This window comes from Lithobates pipiens, unplaced genomic scaffold, assembly GCF_037356315.1.
Source record: "Lithobates pipiens isolate NorthernLeopardFrog02 unplaced genomic scaffold, aLitPip1_a1.2 Scaffold_23, whole genome shotgun sequence".
Taxonomy (NCBI): Eukaryota; Metazoa; Chordata; class Amphibia; order Anura; family Ranidae; genus Lithobates; species Lithobates pipiens.
Window position 1 is genome coordinate 24,452,296 of NW_027507785.1, and position 23,444 is coordinate 24,475,739.

The 23,444-nt window shown below is 45.8% G+C and overlaps 1 protein-coding gene across 2 annotated transcripts in view; it reads right to left on the minus strand.

The window, feature by feature from the left end:
* P4HA3 (prolyl 4-hydroxylase subunit alpha 3) overlaps positions 1 to 23,444 on the minus strand; it is a 96,213-nt gene that overhangs the window by 63,751 nt on the left and 9,018 nt on the right. For both annotated transcript variants that reach the window (XM_077451358.1, XM_077451357.1), the window contains exon 2: positions 5,062 to 5,204. In XM_077451358.1, coding sequence (XP_077307484.1) covers positions 5,062 to 5,204 — 143 coding nt within the window. The remainder of the gene's footprint in view (positions 1 to 5,061; positions 5,205 to 23,444) is intronic.

A 23,444-nucleotide genomic window follows, 5' to 3' on the forward strand; every position in this document is an offset into this window, starting at 1 on the left:
GGTTTGGGCTGGGTTGTGGTAGCATGCTGTGCAATAGGGTAATTAGAACATTGTGTTTCCAGTGACAAACTTCTCCTCTCTATCATAATCATCCACTTTCCATTAGAGGTCGACCGATATGGGTTTTTCTCTGGCCGATGCCGATGCCGATATTTAGAAATCATGGCGGCCGATAGCCGATATATGATGCCGATTTTTTTGGGCCGATATGTTAGGCCGATTTTATTTTATTTATTTATTTATTTTTAATCCCCCTTGATCTAATACACCTTTCCCACTGGGGCGTTTTAAGGCGCTTTTGGGCTAAAAATAGCGCCTGTAAAGTGCCTGTAAAATGGCTCAGAAAAAAGCAAAGAGGAAGAAACTGCGCTACGGAATAGGAATGATATTGGTCGGAAGCTGCAATTCAAATGTACACCAAAAATACACTAAACAAAAAGAGAAAAAAAAGAAAAAAAAGGAGAACTGCGCTAACCTCAAATGCCCAAAGTGAATGGGGTATGTGTATGTGCCAAACCCACGATATGAGTCTCAGTGTCTTATTGTCTCTAAGACCACCTCAAAAATATAATGCATACTATTATATGTACAAATAAGTGAAATTAAATACAAAAATGGGACACAAATACGTGTCAATAATGTGAATTACCCAAACGCAATACAGATTGTGTAGATCTCTGTGCATAAACCCCTAAAGTAAAAAATTATTTTGTTTCCAGTTTTTTACATAAAATAAATTATCAAAAAAAAAAAATATATATATATTCTGAGACACTCTATATAATGTCCATATAATTATATACCAAAATATTGTAAAATGTCCATATGGTAAATAACACCGGTGAAGAAAAACTTCATGTAAAAGCTGGATTAGAAGTGCACAAATTAAAAATCTTCTCCAGAAATATAATGTGCTTTTCCCATCACCGAATAAATGAATTGGCTCCTTACCAGATCCAAGCGACCCCCCGTTACAGAGGGTCACCACAGGCAAAAAAAATCAAAGGATATCCGGGTAACGGTCCCCCTCAGGCGATCCCGAATCCTTCACGCAATAGGGCTATGGCTGTTGCTCCAAATGTCACTCCCAACTCAACGTGGTATCACATAGGGAAAAACATAGGCTCCAGATAGTGTAAAACCAATGATTTTAATTTGCAAAAAACGAGCGTATACACTTACATAAAAGACTTTAAAAACAGGTTCAAAACAGAGGCGTGCACCGGCCGGACACACGCCAACGCAGAGACCAACCCGTCCTTCCTGGTCTGAAAAGAACGAACACGACTGGGGTGACGTCGACACGTTCGCACCGCCCTACGCGTTTCATAATAATTTACGTCGTCCAGGGGCCTAATGCCGATGCCGATATTTAGAAATCATGGCGGCCGATAGCCGATATATGATGCCGATTTTTTTGGGCCGATATGTTAGGCCGATTTTATTTTATTTATTTATTTATTTTTAATCCCCCTTGATCTAACACACCTTTCCCACTGGGGCGTTTTAAGGCGCTTTTGGGCTAAAAATAGCGCCTGTAAAGTGCCTGTAAAATGGCTCCCCTGCAGTCTGTGTGAAAGACAGAGTGCTTTCACACTGAGGCGATGCGCTGGCAGGATCTTAAAAAAAAGTCCTGCAAGCAGCACGTTTGGAGTGGTGTATACCGCTCCTCCACCACTCCTGCCCATTGATATGAATGGGCACCACTGCCGAAGCGCATGCAATGCGATTTGGCAGCGGTGCTTCATGGGCGCATTTAACCTCTTCCTTGGCCGCTAGCTGGGTTATATGTGCCCCACTAGCAGCCAAATAGCACCGCTAAAATGATGGTAAAGAGCCGCTAAAACTTGCGTTTTACCATCAACGCCTGCCCGCTCCAGTGTGAAAGCGGCCTTCATAAGTGATACAGAAAATTTCTTACTTTTAAACATTTATTAAACAAAACAAACCTCCAATCAGTTTACTTGTATGTATGATTTAGATAAAAAATATATATATATATATATATAAAATAAAAACAGGTAGTCAAAACTTTTGGACAAAAAAAAAAAAATGGGCTAACTTTACTGTTTTTATTTTATTTTTATTTTTTAAATGGTGTATTTTTTTCCCAAAAAAATGCATTTGAAAGACCTCTGTGCAAATGCCGTGTGACATAAAATATTGCAACAACCGCTATTTTATTCCCTAGGATCTCTGCTAAAAAAATATATATCATTTTTGGGGGGTCTAAGTGATTTTCTGGCAGAAAATACAGGATTTTTACTTGTAAGCAACAAGTGTCAGAAAAGATTTAGTCTTTAAATGGTTAAACTGAGAACTTCTACACACTGAGATGACTTAATTCATTCAAGTGTAAACATTGTATCTTTCTGTTCTTTTCTTGGCAGCCTGCCCAGAGAGGAGGAAAGGGTTGCTATGACGACTCAGGCAACTTACACTGACTTCTATACAGAAGTCATTTCAAAGTCCCGCTGTAGTTCTAAATCGGCTTTTTATCAGCACAAATCGGCCAATGCCGATTATTTAAAAAACGGCAAATATCGGCCGATATATCGGCCGGCCGATATATCGGTCGACCTCTACTTTCCATCCCAGTGTTATAGCCACAAGGTCCTGGTGCTGGTTATCAGGGTGCTCTTAGGGAGCAGTGAACCATAGCAAACAATCGAAGATCTGGGGGCACAGAATATAGCATACCTGCTTGTTTTTCCACTAGCAGTGTAGGAGTTGGTGTTCTCCAAGCTGGAACCATCCAGCCTTCCTTGCCCACAGAAGATTGATGGTGGTATAGTAGTAAGAACTGTGCCCCTCTCTCCCAGCACTGTACTTTGAAACCATCCAGCCATCCTTGCCCATAGAACAGAACACTGCTAGTGGTATGGTAGTATGGAATGTGCCCCTCTCTCCAAGCCTCCAAGCATTGTACTTTGGAACTATCCAGCCTTCTTCACACAGAGAAGATCGATGGTGGTACAGCACTACAGAATGTGTCCCTCTCGCCAAGCATTGTACTTTTGAAACCATCCAGCTTGCCCACAGAGGGTCAACAGTTGGTGGCGTTACAGTAATAGGGAATGTGCCACCTTCTCCAATCACTGTCTCCTTTGCAAGGCTCTGGGTAAAGCATTCTTTGCTCTTAGTAGTCTGGGAGCCATCAATCTCCAAGCATTTTACTTTGGAACCATTCAGCCTTCCTTGTCCACAAGAGACTAATGCTGGTATGGCAGTACGGAACGTGCTCCTCTCTCCAAGCAATGTACTTTGAATTATCAAGCCTTTCCTGCATACTGGACACTGATAGGGGTAGGTAGTACTGAATGCACCTCTCTCTCCAAGCATTTTACTTTGGAATCATCAAGCCTTCTCTGCCCACCGAACAATGATGGTGGTAGTACCAAATGTGCCCCTTTCCCCAAGCATTGTACTTTAGAACCATCCAGCCTTCCTTGTCCACAGAAGATTGATGGGGTTATGGTAGTATGGTATTCGCCCCTCTATCCAAGCACTGTATTTTGGAACTGTCCAGCCTTTCTTGCTCACAGAAGATTATTGGTGGTATGTGTATTGATGGCAATGGTGACTGCCATCTGTAGGGATGCAGGTAGTCTTGGAACCTGAGTTTCTGCAGCCACTTTCAGGTTAAAGAAATTTAGTTATCTGATGCTCTCTCTCTCTGACTGAAGATGTAAATTCTACTTTATATGGCTTTACAGGATGGACACAGTAAGTAAACATAATCTTATCAAAAGCTTTTCCTAAAATATATTCAAAGTCAAACTTTTTCGTGTTTTAATTGCTGTATCTGTCCCAACTCTGTTGTTCTGGAGAGGACTGTCACTGGGATGGAAAAAGATGGAAAGTTTAAAACTTCACAGTTAACACTAGATCAGGAACAGAAGAAACATCTTCCAATGGGGGACACGTTTTGTTGATAGCTGTCTAAAAGAAGATTTGTACCCACCTTGAACTGATTTTCTTTCACTTCCTATTGTTGAGTTGAGTTGCATCTTAATATGGTGTGGTCCTTTACCCTGCAGGGTCCCAATACGCATTCCATAAACACATACACATACTAGGGCCAATTTTGTAGACAGGTTCTAATTAACCTCCCAGCATGTCTTTGGAGTGTGGGAGGTAGCCAAATTACCCAGAGGAGACCCACACAGGGAGAACATGCAAACTCCAGGCAGATGGTGCCATGGTCAGGATTTGAACCAGCAACCAGCAAATTGATGCTAGGTGAGAGTGCCAACCACTACACCACTGTGCTGCACACTATTGACAATTGTGTCTTCTGCACTGCAGAAGCTGGGTTCAAACTTACAAGATTACCAAAAAAAAAAAAGGAGTGGGGTGAATAAGTTGCTAAACCACAATGCCTGGATGAAAAACAACTAATGAGCACTGCAGGCAGGCCTCATTCTCTGTATGAACATCAAGGGTAACATTTCTATTTTGGTTGGAGTGTACCTTTAAACTCACAGAGCTTCTAATTGTTGCTGTCTCTTAGGCTGGATTCACACCTATGCATTTTCTGTGCTTTTTGCATTTTTAACATGGTTTCCTATGGAACACGTTCTGTAGTGCAAATCTGAAAAAATGCAAAAAGCACTAAAAATGCATAGGTGTGAATCAGGCCTTACTTGACCAGCCCTTTCGCTTGACCCTTTAGATGAATTCAATCTTATTAGATTCATGAAACCAGAACAAAGTACTCCAAACTCTTAGCTCCATGCACACTGGCTTAAAAAACTTTGCTTCTACACGAGTTTTGTGTTCTGCCAGCAGAAGCAGCTCAATGTTATCCTATGTGTCTATGCACATTAGGACATTTACAGGCATATTTTGAGCTCAACATTTAGAGGCAGAAAAAAAAACCTTCTGGATTGCATTTCTGATTGGAGCTTACTGGCAGAAAAAACATAAAACTCTCTTAAACTCGTCTAGACTTTGTACGAAAAATGCTCTATATGAAATTTTTTTACTCCCAAGAGAACAGACGTGTTTTTAAACCCAGTGTGCATGCAACCTTAAAGATGCCCTTTATCCATTCTTTACCTTTGATGTTGTCTCCATCCTCTAGGCTGTGGACCATGTTCATCCACTCAGACTGCAGCCGCTTCAGCAAGGTGTAGGCGACAACGGGGTCTGACACCGGAGCACGAGCCTTGTCATGGATTGTTTTCACCTTTTCATAGAACCTAAAAAAAATAAAAAGATTACAGGTCATATCATACCTGACTTTACCCTCTACAAATCTGCCCTTCTCAAATACAACTCCTGCCTCCACACTGCTAAACAAACCAAACACTCTCATCAAAACCCTCTCATCCAAACCTCGTCAACTCTTTTCTACCCTTGATTCCTTGCTTCACCCCCCACTGCCCCCACCCACCAATTTGCTTACTGCTCAACAGATTGCCAACCATTTCAAAAGCAAAATCGACACAATTCGAAAGGAGATATCCAGCATTTAACTTCCTCCCCTACCCAACACATCAGGTCCAACACCACACTCAATACTCTCCTCCTTCTGCCCAGTTACCACTGATGAAGTTGAAAAACTCCTCTCCATGGCCCACCTCACCACTTGTCCCCTGGACCCTGTCCCCCCCCAACTACTGCGACCACCTTCCCACTCTATCCTAAACTCCTTAACCCACATCTTCAACCTCTCCCTCTCCTCCGGCACCTTTCCTTCCCCGCTCAAACATGCACTGGTTACCCCCATACTTAAAAAAAACCCTCACTAGACCCCACCTGTTTGAATAACTTAAGACCCATCTCCCTGCTCCCATTTGCCTCCAAGCTCATCAAACACCTTGTCCATGACCGAATAAGTCACTACCTCACGGATAACAACCTTCTCAACCCCCTACAGTCCAGCTTCCATCCACAGCATTCCACTGAAACTGCCCTACTAAAACTCACCAATGACCTACTAACTGCTAAAACCAATGGCAATTACTCCATACTCATACTCTTATGCCGCATACACATGACCGGACTTTTCGAGGGACGGTCTTTCTGACGGACTTTCGGCGGAGTTCCGATGGACTTTCCGAATGAACGGACTTGGCCAAACACAATCACACCAAAGTCCGATGGATTCGAACGTGATGACGAACGACTGGACTAGAATAAGGAAGTTCATAGCCAGTAGCCAATAGCTGCCCTAGTGCTGTTTTTTTTCTGTCGGACTAGCATACACACAACGGATTTCTCGGTCCGGCGGAGTTCCGGTGGGAAAATTTAAAACATGTTCTATTTCTAAAGTCTGCCGGATTTTTGGCAAGCAAAGGTCCGATGGAGCCCACACACGATCGAATTGTCCGACGGAGTCGTTCCGTCGGACCTTTGCTGTCAAAAAGTCCGGTCGTGTGTACGCGGCATTAGACCTCTCTGCTGCAATCGATACAGTTGACCATCCCCTTCTCCTCAGCAAACTACACTCCCTTGGCCTCCCTGATTCTGCTTTATCCTGGTTCTCCTCCTACCTATCTCAGCGCACTTTCAGTGTCACTTACAACTCCATCTCCTCCGCTCCTCTTCCTCTCCCTGTTGGGGTACCCCAAGGCTCCATCCTTGGGCCCCTCCTATTCTCGCTCTATACCTCGTCCTTGGGCCAGTTGATAACCTCCCATGTCTTCCAATATCACCTCTATGCCGATGACACCCAGATCTATCTCTCTACTCCTCAACTCACCCCCTCGATCTTCTCATGAATCTCAAACTTACTAAATGACATATCAGTATGGATGTCACACCACTTTCTCAAACTCAATCTTTCTAAAACTGAGCTTGTTATATTTCCCCCTTTCCGGTCCCCCCCAATGAGTTTAGCATTAAGATCAACAGCACAACCATTGGTCCCTCCACACATGCCAGGGTCCTGGGTGTAATCCTTGACTCTGACCTCTCCTTCAGGCCCCATATCCAATCACTGGCTAAATCCTGCCACCTTAACCTCCGCAACATCTCCAGAATTCCACCCTTCCGGACTAATGACACCACAAAGCAACTTATTCACTCCTTGAATATTTCCCGCCTTGACTACTGCAACTCTCTTCTTAATGGCCTACCCTTAAGCAGGCTATCCCCCTTCAGTCTATTATGAATGCTGCTACTAGACTAATACACCTCACTAATTGATCTGTGACTGCCGCCCCTCTATCCCAATTCCTTCACTGGCTTCCCCTACCACCCACAACATTGCCCCCATCTACATCACCAACCTCATCTGTAGATATCACCCAAATCATCCTCTCCGCTCCTCCCAGGACCTCCTGATCTCACGCTCCCTTGTTACCTCCTTTCAGGCTCGCCTTCAGGACTTCTCCAGAGCCTCTCCCATCCTCTGGAACTCCCTGCCCTGGTATGTCAGATCAGTCCCTAACCTGTCCACCTTTAGGAGATCCCTGAAAACTCACTTATTCAGGGAAGTGTAATCCCACACCCACCTAACAACTGTCCCCGAGCCACTCCCATCAAATCACTCCCCGCATCTATTACCTTTTGTACCACCACCCCCTCCGTTTAGAATGTAAGCTCTATGAGCAGGGCCCTCCTGTCCCTTCTGTATTGAACTGTACTGTAATTGTGCTGTCCCCCCCCCCCCCCCCATACATTGTAAAGCACTGCGTAAACTGTTGCCACTAAATAAATTGTGTATAATAATGATAATAATAATAATAATATCATCCCACCACAATCTGTCCAACACAGATAACTAATGATTGGGATTGGCCTTCTACATTAAAGGACATCTAAAGATGAAAAAAGATTGAAGGTCATAGAATCCCATCACAGTCCACCCAACACTTATTTAACTTATCCATAGACTGACTGATCAGAACAGCCTTCCGTGTTGAAGGATAACACCACATAAAAAAAGCTCACAGGTCATAGTCACCCACCACATCTGCTGAACACTGAGATAACTCGCTTAGGCCGCGTACACACGGGCGGACTATCCGTCCAACTAAGTCCGTCAGACAGTCCGCCCGTGTGTACGCGGCCTTAGAGAATATCATAGAAAAGTGACAGCAGAGAAAAAACTGAGCAGTCCATCAAGTCTCGCCGTTCTATTTTTTATTTTATTTTTGTTTATTTTTGTTTTGTTTTTTTCTTTAACTTTATTGTCTGACTGTAGATCTACAGTATGTTTGTCCCATGCACGTTTGAAGCCATTTATTGTTGACTATCCCACTACCTCTGCTGGAAGTTTATACCAAACATCAACTACCCTTTTGGTAAAATAATACTTTCTAAGATTAGCTTTGAACCTTCCTCCAGTTAGTTTGAGGTCATGTCCCTGTGTTCTTGATTTTGTTTTCATATTAAAAAAAAGCTGCCCTAGGGGAACCTTAATCACCCCCTTGATGTACTTAACCACTACATCATTATACGACAGCAGGTCAGCATGATCCCACAAATTGCCCTAGGTGAACGGCAGCACCTTTAAGGGCGATAGCGGGCGTGTGCACACCCGCTGCAAGGCGGGGGACCCAATGCATGTGGCCAGTGCCCGCGAGCACGGGCACGAGAGCCAGAACGGGGATGTGTGTACGTAAACACACAAATCCCCGTTCTGACAGGAGAGGAGAGACAGATCGTCTGTTCCTAGTAATTAGGAACAGCGATATGTCTCCTCCCCCCGCAGTTAGAAACACACACAAGGGAACACATTTAACCCCTTGATCACCCCCTAGTGTTAACCCCTTCCGTGCCAGTGACATTTACACAGTAATCAGTGCATTTTTATAGCACTGATCGCTGTATAAATTGTCAATGGTCCCAAAAAAGTGTCAAAAGTGTCCGATCTGTCCGGCGCAATGTCACAGTCCCACTATTACCAGTAAAAAATAAATAAATAATAAAAATGCTATAAAACTATCCCCTATTTTGTAGATGCTAAAACTTTTGCACAAACCAATCAATATAAGCTTATTGCGATTTTTTTTTTACCAAAAATATGTAGAAGAATACTTTTTGGCCTAAACTGATGAAGAAATGTGTTTTTTTTTTTTTAAATTGGGGATATTTATTATAGCAAAAAGTTAAAAATATATATATTTTTTTCAAAATTGTCGCTCTTTTTTTGTTTATAGCGCAAAAAATAAAAACCGCAGAGGTGATCAAATACCACCAAAAGAAAGCTCTATTTGTGGGGAAAAAAGGACATCAATTTCGTTTAGGTAAAATGTCACACGACCGCGCAATTGTCAGTTAAAAAGATGCAATGCCGAATCGCAAAAAAAGGCCCGGTCATTAACCACTACAATACAGGGCACTTTCACCCCCTTCCTTCCCAGCCCAATTTTCAGCTTTCATCGCTCTAGCGCTTTCAGTGACAATTGCGCGGTCATGCTACACTGTACCCAAATGAAATTGTTATCATTTTGTTCGCACAAATAGAGCTTTATTTTGGTGTTATTTATTCACGACTCCGTTTTTTTTTTTTTGCGATATAAGCGCAAAAATAGCGGAAATTTGGAAAAAAAACAATATTTTATTTTTTCTGTTTGAAAAGAAATCCAATAAAATCAAATTTTGTCATAAATTTAAGCCAAAATGTATTCTGCTACATGTTTTTGGTAAAAAAAATTCCGTTAAGTGTATAATAATTGGTTTGTGTGATCAGGGACATATGTACGCAAATGATCATGTACATATGTGTGCAGGTGATCACGTACATATGTGTGCAGATAATCATTGGGACATGTGATTTTAGTGGGACATATGTGAGGGAAATGTTTTTATTATTAGGGACATGTGTTTTTATAATTTGGGGACATGTATGTTTTGGGGACATGTGTGTTTTGGGGACATATGTGGGGACTGTGTTTGTACTGTGTGGTGTGTTGTGTGTTTACACTAGACTGATGATCAGTGAGTAAAAAGCTGTAAAAAGCAGCCCATACTCACTGATCATCAGCCGGCTGCAGCGTTCTGCTCTCCTCTCCTCAGCGGTGACTTCCGTGTGAGGAGAGGAGAGCCGATTGCCTAGCAACCGGCTGTTTGTTTACATCACATGACGGCCGTGATTGGACACGGCCGTCATGTGATCAGGAGGGCCAATCACAGAGCCCTCCTGCCGATCTGAGATGTGCCGTGTCCGGGTGACACGAGCACATCGGGATCGCGCCGCTGCGCGGGCACGCGCGCGCGCGATCCCGCTACTCCTGAAGGACGTTCCTGAACGTCCTATCAGGAGTAGACGGCTCCCACCCGGCCGTATATATGCATTGGCCGGGTGGGAAGTGGTTAAGGGGGAAAGTCCATCCAGTCCTTATATGGTTAAAGTGATACTAAAGTCTAGTTTGTTTGTTTTTTAAATAACAAACATGTTATACTTACCTGCTCTGTGTAATGGTTTTGCACAGAGCAGCCCGATCCTCTTCTCAGGTCCCTCTTCGGCGCACCTGGCCCCTCCCTCCTGTTGAGCGCCCCCACAGCAAGCAGCTTGCTATGTAGGTACCCAAGCTGAGCCACAGCTTCCTGTGTCGATTCAGACACAGAGCCACAGCCCGGCCCCCTCTCTGTCTCCTCATTGGCTCACCGATTTTGATCACATGGAAAGCTTAGTAAAAAGTGTGGCTATCCCAGCAGATCTGGGACAGTTGGTAAGTATGATGCTATGCAAGATTATCATCGGGCCCCGTGCACCTGGGGCCCCTGGGCAGTGGCCAAGTGTGTCCATGCATTAGGACAGACCTGCTGATAGGTTAACTGACTCCTGACCGAATTGGTCTACAGGGTGGCACAGTGGTGTATTGGGTAGCACTTTTTCCTAGCAGTAAAGAGGATTGCCAAATCCCAACCATGACACTACCTGCCTGAAATCTGCATGTTCTCCCTGTGCCTGCATGGGTTTTCTCCGGGTACTCCGGTTTCCTCCCACACTCCAAAGACTTGCTGGTAGGTTACTTTGATCCTGTCTAAATTGTCCCTAGTATGTGTATGTATGAATGTGAGTTAGCATAGGGTTGCCACCTGTCCAGGATTCACCCGGACAGTTCGGGTTTGGAATCATGTGTCCGGGTTTCAGACTGCCTGAAACCCGGACACATTATTTAGACTGGGCTATAGCTTCCCAGCAGGGTTGCTGCATGCAGTTGTCTAAGCTGAGAGTGTCAGGGTTCTCAGGTCACCCCTTACATCAGAGTTCCCCTTTACACCAGAGGTCACGGTTTTTCCCTTTACATCAGAGTCCTCTCCATACATCAGAGTTCTCTGTGTTACCCCTTAAATCATGGTTCCCAGAGCATCCCTTACTCCCCAGAGTTCTCCCTTACATCAGAGTCTGCAGAGTCCCCCTTATAGTGAAATGATTAGAAATGTTATTTAATAGCAAAATATATGTATAAAAACAAATTGCTGTGCGCCGCTAAAGTGTTCGGGTTTGACTTGAAGAAAAGGTGGCAACCCTAAGTTAGCAGTGTGAGTGTAAGCTCCTTGAGGGTAGGGACTGATGTGAATGTACAATGTATATGTAAAGTGCTGCGTAAATTGACGGCACTATACAAGTACCTGAAATAAATAATAAAAATAAAATAATAAGTATATCTGTGTGAGACCTTAGGTGTGGGACTTTAGATTGTAAGCTCCTTGAGGGCTTTATATGTAAATTCTTGGTACCTGTAATAAATAATAGGCCCTATTTACTTCCACTTTCCATCTATCAGCTTATAGAGCACTCACTGCAAGCCTACTTTCTCATTTCAGCTGGTGTGTGTCAATGCAATGCAAAACAAAAATCAAGATAACTGGCTCAAAATGAAAAACAGTTTTTATTAAATTAAAATTCATAGATAAGAGAACTAAAGGGTGCTGGCTATGTCTGGATTTGGATTTCCTCTGTAATTGATGGATTATTCTTAGCCCCTCTGACATCAGATATCAGGAATCTGAGATTCGGGTGAATCATCACGCCACGTCTCTCAGTCACAGTGTGAATAACGCACGTTGATCACAGCTAGCGTCTCAGCAGATGGATCTGAGGTCGGGGCTCTGGGCGGAGTCATGATTAATGATAATTAGTCATCTCAGCATCCTAAAATTCTCAGAACATCCAACTTTCTGGCTTTGAACATCCCCAGCATTGCAGAATACGCCTGATATTGCACCGACGCCTTCAATTCACTGCCAGCCCCATGTATGAAAGTGGAACTGTCACTGTTGCCCATAGCAGCCAATCAGAATACAGATATCATGCCAACTGTCATTTTTTATTTTTTTTGTCAAAGCTGGCCTGCTGGCAGCAATACAGGCAGTTCTCTTTTATGAGGATCTTAACACAAAAATCCCTGAACACATACATTTGGCTTTTAGGAAAAAACTCAAGACCTTCCTCTTTTAGCAGATGATCAAAGCTCGCCACAGCGCCTAGAGGCGATTCAGTTCGCATTGTGCGCTATACAAGTATTTCATTCATTCATTCATTCATTCATTTATTTTTGCCCAGCTCTATTCACATCTATGTCTTTTTGCCTTTGCAGAGCCACAAAAATGCACAACAATCCATTTAAACGTATTTTCTATGGGTCCCGTTCACATCTATGAAGTTCCCTGCAGTGCGTTTTCTTAAAAAGGTGCAAAGACTTTTATTACATGCAGCACGGTGCGTTATTGGCCCCATAGACTTCAATGGTATTGCATTAAAAATGCATGAAAAATGCATGTCACATGTGTTTTTTTTTTGTGCTTTTCCTGCATGACAACAGACACCTCCTCCTAGCAATATCAACACTTCCCAAAAAATGCAACGCAAATCACGCTGCAAATTCCGCTACAAAAACGCACGAGCGGCACATGCACTTTGCTATTTCGCATACAGTTGCAAGTCCAATTCTTGTGTTTCCTTAAAGAACATAATATTCTACACTGGTTGAAAAGGTATGGCTGGTGGTGTCAGTGAGGCATGGTTACTCAACATTTGTCCCTCCATCTGTTGTGGAACTACAATACAATATACAATATATCCATCATGCATCTACCTTTGGGAGTCATGCTTGTAACTGTCAGCCTTGCAATACATAGTGGGACTTGTAGTTCCGCAACAGCTGGGGGGGGGGGGGGGGGGTTACAAGTTGAGCACCCATGCATCAAATAGGGTTGAGACAGGAGCAGAGGACCCACACCTCCCAACATTTTGAGATGGGAATGAGGGACACCTACTTGCAAACGTATGTAGGCGCACGCTCCCCTGACACACCCCCTTAGGGCCAGTTCACACCAGATGCAGTTACATGCAGTTCCGTTTTTTTCTGCACCAATACACTCAGTCCCGTTCAGTTTCCGGTCAGTTTCTACACCAGAAACCAACCGGAAACTGACCAGAAACTGACTGCATGGTGTGAACTAGAGCCATTGGAATACATGGAAAACACTGCGCATGCATTTTTAGTGCAGAAAAAAAGCACACAGAACTGAACGGAACTGCGTTTGGTGTGAACTGGCCCTTAAAAGGAGAATTAACCCCCCCAAAAAAAAGGTTAATTAAATCTATAAGGACTTTTTTTTGCTACTGCTATTCCTTTGTATTGGCTTTTAACATTTACAAATGCAGCAATTTTGAATTTGGATGAAAGGTTTAGCGCTGGGAATCTTTTTCTGAAAGATAAAAAGTGCATTTTAAATACAATTATATGGATCAGGCCAAGATGAGGGACAAATGAGGAGGAATGAGGGACATTGCTCCAAATCAGGGACAGCCCCTTGAAATCAGGGACAGTTGGGAGCTATGGAGGACCAGACTTAACCAACGGCTCCTTTGGGGGTGGTGCTACATCACTATTATTCACTAGTATAAAATAGATAATTTTTCAGGGGTTGGGTTTGGCCCCTTAGTTCCAGTGAAGGGAACTCTTAAGGCATCAGCATACCAAGATATTTGGACAATTTCATGCTCCCAACTTTGTGGGAACAGTTTGGGGATGGCCCCTTCCTGTTTCAACATGACTGCACACCAGTGCACAAAGTAAGGTCCATAAAGACATGGATGAGCGAGTTTGGGGTGGAACTTGACTGGCCTCCACAAATGTTGGACTAGAAGGCATGGCTCGCAGTCTCCACTCTAATTCATCCCAAAAGTGTTTTATTGGGTTTAGGTCAGGACTCTGTAAAGGCTAGTCAATTTCCACCCCAAACTTGCTCATCCATGTCTTTATGGACTTTGCTTTGTGCTCTGGTGTGCAGTCATTTGGAACAGGAAGGGGCCATCCCCAAACTGTTCCCACAAAGTTGGGAGAATGAAATTATCTAAAATGTCTTGGTATGCTGACGCCTTAATAGTTCCCTTCACTGGAACTAAGGGGCCAAGCCCAACTCATGAAAACAACCCCCACACCATAATCCCCCTTCCACCAAATGATTTGGACCAGTGCACAAAGCAAGTTCCATAAAGACATAAATGAGCGAGTTTGGGGTGGAGGAACTTGACTGACCAGCACAGAGTCCTGACCTCAACCCGATAGAACACCTTTGGAATAAATTTGAGTCAGGGCCGGACTTACCATTGGGCTTGACTGGGCTCAAACCCATGGGTCCCGCCCAATAGGGGGCTCTGCGGGCCTCGCCGAGATACATAGCCGAGTATACTTGGCTTGGCTCCGCTCACAGTCACGCCCAGTCCCGCCCTATGATGGACATAACACAGAGACTGGGCGTGACTGTGAGCCGAACCGAGTAAACTCGGCTACTCTCGGCTACACTCAGGACTGTGAGAGGACCCGAGAGCCGCCGAGATACAAAGGCCTCTGACACTGGGGCAAGGCTGCAATGACACTGACAAGGCTGCAATGACACTGGACAAGGCTGCAATGACACTGGACAAGGCTTCAGATGGATGGGCAAGGCTGCAGATGGACACTGATAAGGCTGCATTGATGGGCATTTAAATGTAATTTTTTTTCCTTAAAATTCCCTCCTAAACTTGAGTGTTATACGCCGATAAATACGGTAATATATAGAAGGTAGCACCCAAAAGTGACTCAAGCCCAGGGGCTCCCACCACCCTAAGTCTTGCCCTGATTAGAGTGCAGACTGCGAGCCAGGCCTTCTCATCCAACATCAGAGCCTGACCTCACAAATGCGCTTCTGGAAGAATGGTCAAACATTCCCATAGACACACTCCTAAACCTTGCAGACGGCCTTCCCAGAAGAGTTGAAGCTGTTATAGCTGCAATGGGTGGGCCAACTCAATATTGGACCCTACAGACTAAGACTGGGATGCCATTAAAGTTCATGTGTGTGTAAAGGCCGGCGTCCCAATACTTTCGGTAATATAGTATATCTGTACATGTTTAGATAACCCCCTTCCAGGTTTTGGTTGAGTCCACAACTAGCGACTTCTTTCTTTGGGTTTTCAGCTATTTAAAATACACAAGGTAATTTATATGGTGGATACCAACCTATGGATACCAACCTATGGATACCAACCTATGGATACCAACCTATGGATACCAACCTATGGATACCAACCTATATCCTATAGGATAGTCAACCTATTAGTCAAGAAGGGTTCTGCTGTCAAGATGACATTTCACGAGACATAAACTTCCCTGGAAATATAATCTGAACTCTGTGGCTGTCCCGGGAAATAGCAGAGAGTAGGCTCGGGAATTGGAGAAGGTAGCGTGGAGATCGGCATAGAGATGTGAACTGTAGAGCAAGTATTTGCCTGTCATGGACACCTGTCATCGTCTTTCAGATCTGAGGTCAGATCCAAGGAGTTGAGAAGTGGGGGAGGGGGAGAAAATCTCACACACATACTCTATAACAGTGCAAGGGCCTCATGCCATCTGAAAGAGAATCTACCCATAGCAGCCAAATACCCCACTATATCCTCCTGCAGTGCATTAGAACCATGAGACGAGAAGGAGTTTTAACTAACGACCTCTTGAAATAAGACTTTTTGGTGCCAACATTTTTAGGCAAAAGCTTACGCCTTCCTATACCCAGTTATACTTCCTTTTTTTTAATGTGGTCACAAACATATATAATAACTTTAAACATATCCAAGCCAAATATATACATATACATCATCAGGGGATTTGCTACGTCTGCAAAAGATCTGGGGCTAGAGCGAAGTAAAGAAAGGCATACGCTTGGGTGGGCATACACATGTATATAATATACGTGTGTGTATATTCATACAGTATATATATATATATATTACATTATATATTATAAATATTATCATTACATCAGGGTTCCCAGAGGGCCCCTTCCTTACATCAGGGTCCACAGAGAGCCTCCCCCTTACATCAGAGAGCCCCACCTTACATCAGGGTTCCCAAAGAGCCCCCCACTTACATCAGGGTCACCAGAGATCCCCTCCTTACATCAGGGTCCCCAGAGAGCCCCCTCCTTACATCAGGGTCCCCAAAGAGCCTCCCCCTTGCATCAGGGTCCCCAGAGAGCCCATCCATTACATCAGGGTCCCCAGAGAGCCTTCCCCTTACATCAGGGTCCCCAGAGAGCGTTCCCCTTACATCAGGGTCCCTAGAGAGCCCCCCTTACATCAGGGTCCCCAGAGAACTCCCTTACTTACGTCAGGGTCCCCAGAGAGCCCCTCCCTACCTCAGGGTCCCCAAAGAGTCCCTCCTTACCTCAGAGGCCCCCCCTTACATTAGGGTCCCCAGAGAACTCCCTTACTTACATCAGGGTCCCCAGAGAGCCCCTCCCTACCTCAGGGTCCCCAAGAGTCCCTCCTTACCTCAGAGGCCCCCCTTACATCAGGGTTCCCAATGAGCCCTCCACTTACATCAGGGACCCCAGAGAGCCCCTCCTTACATCAGGGTCCCCAAAGAGCCTCTCCCTTGCATCAGGGTCCCCAGAGAGCCCACCCATTACATCAGGGTCCCCAGAGAGCCTTCCCCTTACATCAGGGTCCCCAGAGAGCCTTCCCCTTACATCAGGGTCCCCAGAGAGCCTTCCCCTTACATCACGGTCCTCAGAGAGCCCCCCCTTACATCAGGGTCCCCAGAGAACTCCCTTACTTACGTCAGGGTCCCCAGAGAGCCCCTCCCTACCTCAGGGTCCCCAAAGAGTCCCTCCTTACCTCAGAGGCCCCCCCCTTACATTAGGGTTCCCAATGAGCCCTCCACTTACATCACGGTCCCCAAAGAGCCCCCCTTACATCAGGGTCCCCAGAGAGCCTTCCCCTTACATCAGGGACCCCATAGAGCCCCTCTTTACATCAGGGTCCCCAGAGAGCCTCCCCCTTGCATCAGGGTCCCCAGAGAGCCCCCTATTACATCAGGGTCTCCAGAGAGCCTTCCCCTTACATCAGGGTTCCCAGAGAGCCCCCCCCTTACATCATGGTTCCCAAAGAGCCCCCCCACTTACATCAGGGTCCCCAGAGAACCCCCCTTACATCAGGGTCCCCAGAGAGCCCCCCACTTACCTCAGGGTCCCCAGAGAGCCTCCCCCTTACATCAGGGACCCCATAGAGCCCCTCCTTACATCAAGGTCCTCAGAGAGCCTCCCCCTTACATCAGGGTCCCCAGAGAGCCCCCCCCCATTACATCAGGGTCCCCAGAGAGCCCCCCATTACATCAGGGTCCCCAGAGAACCTTCCCCTTACACCAGGGTTCCCAAAGAGCCCCCCCTTACATCAGGGTCCCCAGAGAACCCCCCTACATTAGGGTCCCAGAGAACCCCCTTACATCAGGGTCCCCAGAGAGCCCCCACTTATCTCAGGGTCCCCAGAGAGCCTTCCCCTTACATCAGGGTTCCCAAAGAGCCCCCCACTTGCATCAGGGTCCCCAGAAAACCCCCCTTACATCGGGGTCCCCAGAGAGCCCCCCATTTACCTCAGGGTCCCCAGAGAGCCCCCCCCCACTTACCTCAGGGTCCCCAGAGAACCCCTCCCTACCTCAGTGTCCCCAGAGAGCCACTCCTTACATCAGGGTCACCAGAGAGGTGGCAGGGGGTGAGAGATGATGTCATCTCTCTGCTCACTCGCCTGTCCGGCTCTCCGGTGCAGCCCGCCACACTCGCAGCCCAGCTGCAGAGAGGCCACGGCTGTCTATGAGAGACTTTGGGGCTATGGGCCCCAGATTCTGGGCTATAGCTCCAAAAGCCACCCCCTAGCGACACCACTGCACACCATATCTTAGATGAGGAAGAACAATTTGAATCACTGAACTGAAAATAAAGATCCAAATAATAGGGTTCTATCTATGAAACATTTGTTGCACGAATGCCATAAGCATTCCTTCAAGTTGGATGAAATGTCAAATATTTTTTTGTAAGAGATGAATTCCTGTATCATGGGCTCCATTTAGTGACCAAAATGCAGTAAATTTTTATGATACCTCAATCAGAAAGCTATTGTATGACGCATTTTGGCCCCGAGGTGGATCTGATGATACAGGCATCAATCTCTTACTAAAGCCTCATACACACTATCAGATTATCTGCTGAGTTTTTCCTTCAGATTTACCAAAACCATGTAGTAGAAGGGTCTGCCTGATTGCATACACATTGAACCTCCTAAGGTTTGTCCTCATATTATATGGTTTTGGTAAATCTGAAGGAAAAAGTCAGCAGATAATCTGATAGTGTGTTTGGGGCTTAAGTACGTGGGACATTGTGATGAGCTTGCACGAAGGCTTCTGACATTTGTGCAATAAATGGTTTATAAATAGACCTCTTGTGTAAAGTTGTGTGAATTGAACATCATAGGCAAATTGATCAATTAAAAACGAATGTTTCAAGAGAACCAGCCAACGGACAAAACCTTGGCCTTTACTCTCGAAGGGAAATTGTCAAGCCAGATATACACTAAAGTGTCAAAAGTATTGGGACACCTGCCTTTACACGCACATGAACTTTATTGGCATCCCAGTCTTAGTCCATAGGGTTCAATATTGAGTTGGCCCACCCTTTGCAGCTATAACAGCTTCAGCTCTTCTGGGAAGGCCGTCCACAAGGTTTAGGAGTGTGTCTATGGGAATGTTTGACCATTCTTCCAGGAGCGCATTTATGAGGTCAGGCACAGATGTGGACGAGAAGGCCTGGCTCCTAGTCTCCACTCTGTTCTATTGGATTGAGGTTGTGACTCTGTGCAGGTCAGTCAAGTTCCTTCACCCCAAACTCGTTCATCCATGTCTTTATGGACCTTTGTGCACTGGTTTGCAATCGTGTCGGAAGAGGAAGGGGTCATCCCCAAACTGTTCTCAAAAATTTGGAAGCATGAAATTGTCCAAAATGTCTTGGTATGCTGACACCTTAAGAGTTCCCTTCACTGGAACTAAGGGGCCAGGCCCAACCCCTGCAATGCAACCCCACACCGTAATCCCTCCTCCACCAAAAGATTTGGACCAGTGCACAAAGCAAGGTCCATAAAGACATGGATGAATGAGTTTGGGGTGGAGTAACTTGACCGGCCTGCACAGAGTCCTGACCTCAATCCCATAGAACACCTTTGGGATTAATTAGAGCGGAGACTGCAAGCCAGGCCTTCTCGTCCAACATCAGTGTCTGACCTCACAAATGCTCTTCTGGAAGAATGGTCAAACATCCCCATAGACACACTCCTAAACCTTGTGGACAGCCTTCCCAGAAGAGTTGAAGCTGTTATAGCTGGAAAGGGCGGGCCAACTTAATATTGAACCCTACAGACTAAGACTGGGATGTCATTAAAGTTCACATGTGTGTAAAGGCCGGCGTCCCAATACTTTTGGTAATATAATGTATCTACCTTGACAAGATCCCTTCAAGATTGACCTCCAGTATTTTAGGCTAGTGGAACTGGTTTTCTTTAAAACATTTTTTTTTTTACCTTACTAATTTGCCCACGAGGCTCTATTCACAAAACGTTACACAAGGACGAGGATCTATATTTCTATATTTTCAGCCATGTGATTATAATTTTCAAATCTTATTGGACTCAGCAACAAAAAATAACTGTCACTTTTTTTTTTTTTTAAATAAAGATTTTTATCGTGATGAGCTTTTATAATTGAGCCTATGGTGTGCTAAAAAATGACATGGTTGGCTGGCATTTGTAAAAGTACAAAAGGTTACGGGCATAAAGTGTGGGCCTATAGAGGGTCCTGCACATACCTACAGCAGCCTATGGGCCCCCCAATCTGCCGGTCCTGATCTGGCAAGCCTCAAGTGTTGACACATATCTCTTCCTCTCCTAATAATATATCAGGTATTACTCCTAGGACATAAGGAGAACCCACTGGGGACAACATGGAGGTGGCACTCCAAGAACCCACAAGGAGAAGAAATGTACGGAGAGGGAAGGGATGGAGACCCCTCTACAGGCATAGTATGGGAGTATGGAAGAACCTGACCGGGTGTAGAAGAATGCACTACTCCACATCCTACTGACAAATGGAAGATCTCCCACACACAGCAAACGTGGACTGATGTCTATGGGGTCAGTTATGAAATTTAAGCCAAATTTTGCATTATGTGATATAGGAGATTTACCCAAATGTGGTCTCTGCTATTTTTACGTTTTTTGCGATAGACTTGGAGAATGGTCTGGATTTATACTCATGGTCTGGATCCCAGTCAACTGTTTTGCAATCACTACTTGGCCCTGACTGGCTTTTCTGTTAAAATATGTTTTGCAAAATTTCTTTGAAGATCGCCATGCCTGGCAATACATGGATTATTGTGCAATGAATCAGTCGGGCTATACAGGATTTTTAAAAGAAGTTGTTTAGGTTTGTACAATTCAAGCTGATCTGTTGACCCATGGCAGAGAATGGAAGCCTTCATAACTGACTGCTAACACTTTATGAACTGCATTCCCATTGTGTACCACCCACGATACCAGCGTCTAAAGTGTCTGACAGTTTTCCTTCTTGTTGTATTTGGTGTATGTACAGAAAAAGCCTTTGGCAATGGCAAGTCTGCATTTTCCATACGTATCTATTCTCCCATCTACCCCCCTGAAGAATTTTCTGAACATTTAAAGGCAACTCTATGCAAATAAAATATAAGATCTAATTGCTCCTTCTTCCTGTCTTCTGTCTCTTACAAGTCCTTCTCTAGTTTCCTGCCTCTTGCATACTGCCTTCTCCCTGTCTCCTGCTTGTCTCCTCCATACTGCCTTCTCCCTGCCTCCTGCTTGTCTCCTCCATACTGCCTTCTCCCTGCCTTCTGCTTGTCTCCTCCATACTGCCTTCTCCCTGTCTCCTGCTTGTCTCCTCCATACTGCCTTCTCCCTGCCTCCTGCTTGTCTCCTCCATACTGCCTTCTCCCTGCCTCCTGCTTGTCTCCTCCATACTGCCTTCTCCCTGCCTCCTGCCTGTCTCTTCCATACTGCCTTCTCCCTGCCTCCTGCTTGTCCCTTCCATACTGTCTTCTCCCTGCCTCCTGCTTGTCCCTTCCATACTGCCTTCTCCCTGCTTCCTGCTTGTCTCCTCCATACTGCCTTCTCCCTGCCTCCTGCCTGTCTCTTCCATACTGCCTTCTCCCTGCCTCCTGCTTGTCCCTTCCATACTGCCTTCTCCCTGCCTCCTGCTTGTCCCTTCCATACTGCCTTCTCCCTGCTTCCTGCTTGTCTCTTCCATACTGCCTTCCCCCGGCCTCCTGCTTGTCTCTTCCATACTGCCTTCTCCTTGCCTCCTGCTCGTCTCTTCCATACTGCCTTCTTCCTGCCTCCCGCTTGTCTCTTCCATACTGCCTTCTCCCTGCCTCCCGCTTGTCTCTTCCATACTGCCTTCTCCCTGCCTCCTGCCTGTCTCTTCCATACTGCCTTCTCTCTGCCTCCTGCCTGTCTCTTCCATACTGTCTTCTCCCTGCTTCCTGCTGGTCTCTTCCATACTGCCTTCTCTCTGCCTCCTGCTTGTCTCTTCCATACTGTCTTCTCCCTGCTTCCTGCTGGTCTCTTCCATACTGCCTTCTCTCTGCCTCCTGCTTGTCTCTTCCATACTGTCTTCTCCCTGCTTCCTGCTGGTCTCTTCCATACTGCCTTCCCCCTGCCTCCTGTTGTCTCTTTCATACTGTCTTCTCCCTGCCTCCTGTTGTCTCTTCCATACTGTCTTCTCCCTGCCTCCTGCTTGTCTCTTCCATACTGTCTTCTCCCTGCCTCCTGCTTGTCTCTTCCATACTGTCTTCTCCCTGCCTCCTGCTTGTCTCTTCTATACTGCCTTCCCCCTGCTTCCTGTTTGTCTCTTCCATACTGCCTTCCCCCTTCTTCCTGCTTGTCTCTTCCATACCCCCTTCTCCTTGCCTCCTGCTCGTCTCTTCCATACTGCCTTCTCCCTGCCTCCTGCTTGTCTCTTCCATACTGTCTTCTCCCTGCCTCCTGTTGTCTCTTCCATACTGTCTTCTCCCTGCCTCCTGCTTGTCTCTTCCATACTGTCTTCTCCCTGCCTCCTGCTTGTCTCTTCCATACTGTCTTCTCCCTGCCTCCTGCTTGTCTCTTCTATACTGCCTTCCCCCTGCTTCCTGTTTGTCTCTTCCATACTGCCTTCCCCCTTCTTCCTGCTTGTCTCTTCCATACCCCCTTCTCCTTGCCTCCTGCTCGTCTCTTCCATACTGCCTTCTCCCTGCCTCCTGCTTGTCTCTTCCATACTGTCTTCTCCCTGCCTCCCTTTTGTCTCTTCCATACTGCCTTCTCCTTGCCTCCCGCTCGTCTCTTCTATACTGTCATCTCCCTGCCTCCTGCTTGTCTCCTCCATGCTGCCTTCTCCCTGCCTCCTGCTCCTCTCTTGTATACTACCTTACTGCTTGTCTCTTCTATACTGCCTCCTACTCGTCTCTTCTATACTACCTTCCTGCTTGTCTCTTATATACTATCTTCTCTCTGCCTCCTGCTTGTCTCTTCTATTTTACTCTCTCTCAGCCTCCTGCTTGTCTCTTCTATGCTGCCATCTCCCTACCTCCCTTTTGTCATACTGCCTTCTCCCTGCCTCCTGCTTGTCTCTTCCACACTGCCTTCTCTCTGCAACCTGTCTTGTCTCTTTGTGGGAACAGTTTGGGGATGGACCCTTCTTGTTCCAACATGACTGCACAGCAGCTCACACAGCAAGGTCCATAAAGACATGGATGTGCAAGATTGGGGTGGAGTAACTTGACTGGCCATCCCACAAAGTTGGGAGCATGAAATTACCTGGAATGTCTTGGTATGCTGACGCCTTCAATGGAACTAAGGGGGTCAAGCCCAACCCCTGCAAAACAACCCCCTCTCTACCAAATGATTTGGACCAGTGCACAAAGCAAGGTCCATAAGGACAGTGACTGTTCCCACAAAATTGGGAGCCTGAAATTGTCTAAAATGTCTTGGTATGCTGATGCCTTAAGAGTTCCCTTCACTGGAACTAAGGGGCCAAGTCCAACCCCTGAAAACAACCCCACACCATAATACTCCCTCCACCAAATGATTTGGACCAGTGCACAAAGCAAGGTCCATAAAGACATGGATGAGCGAATTTGGGGTGGAGGAACTTGACTGGCCAGCACAG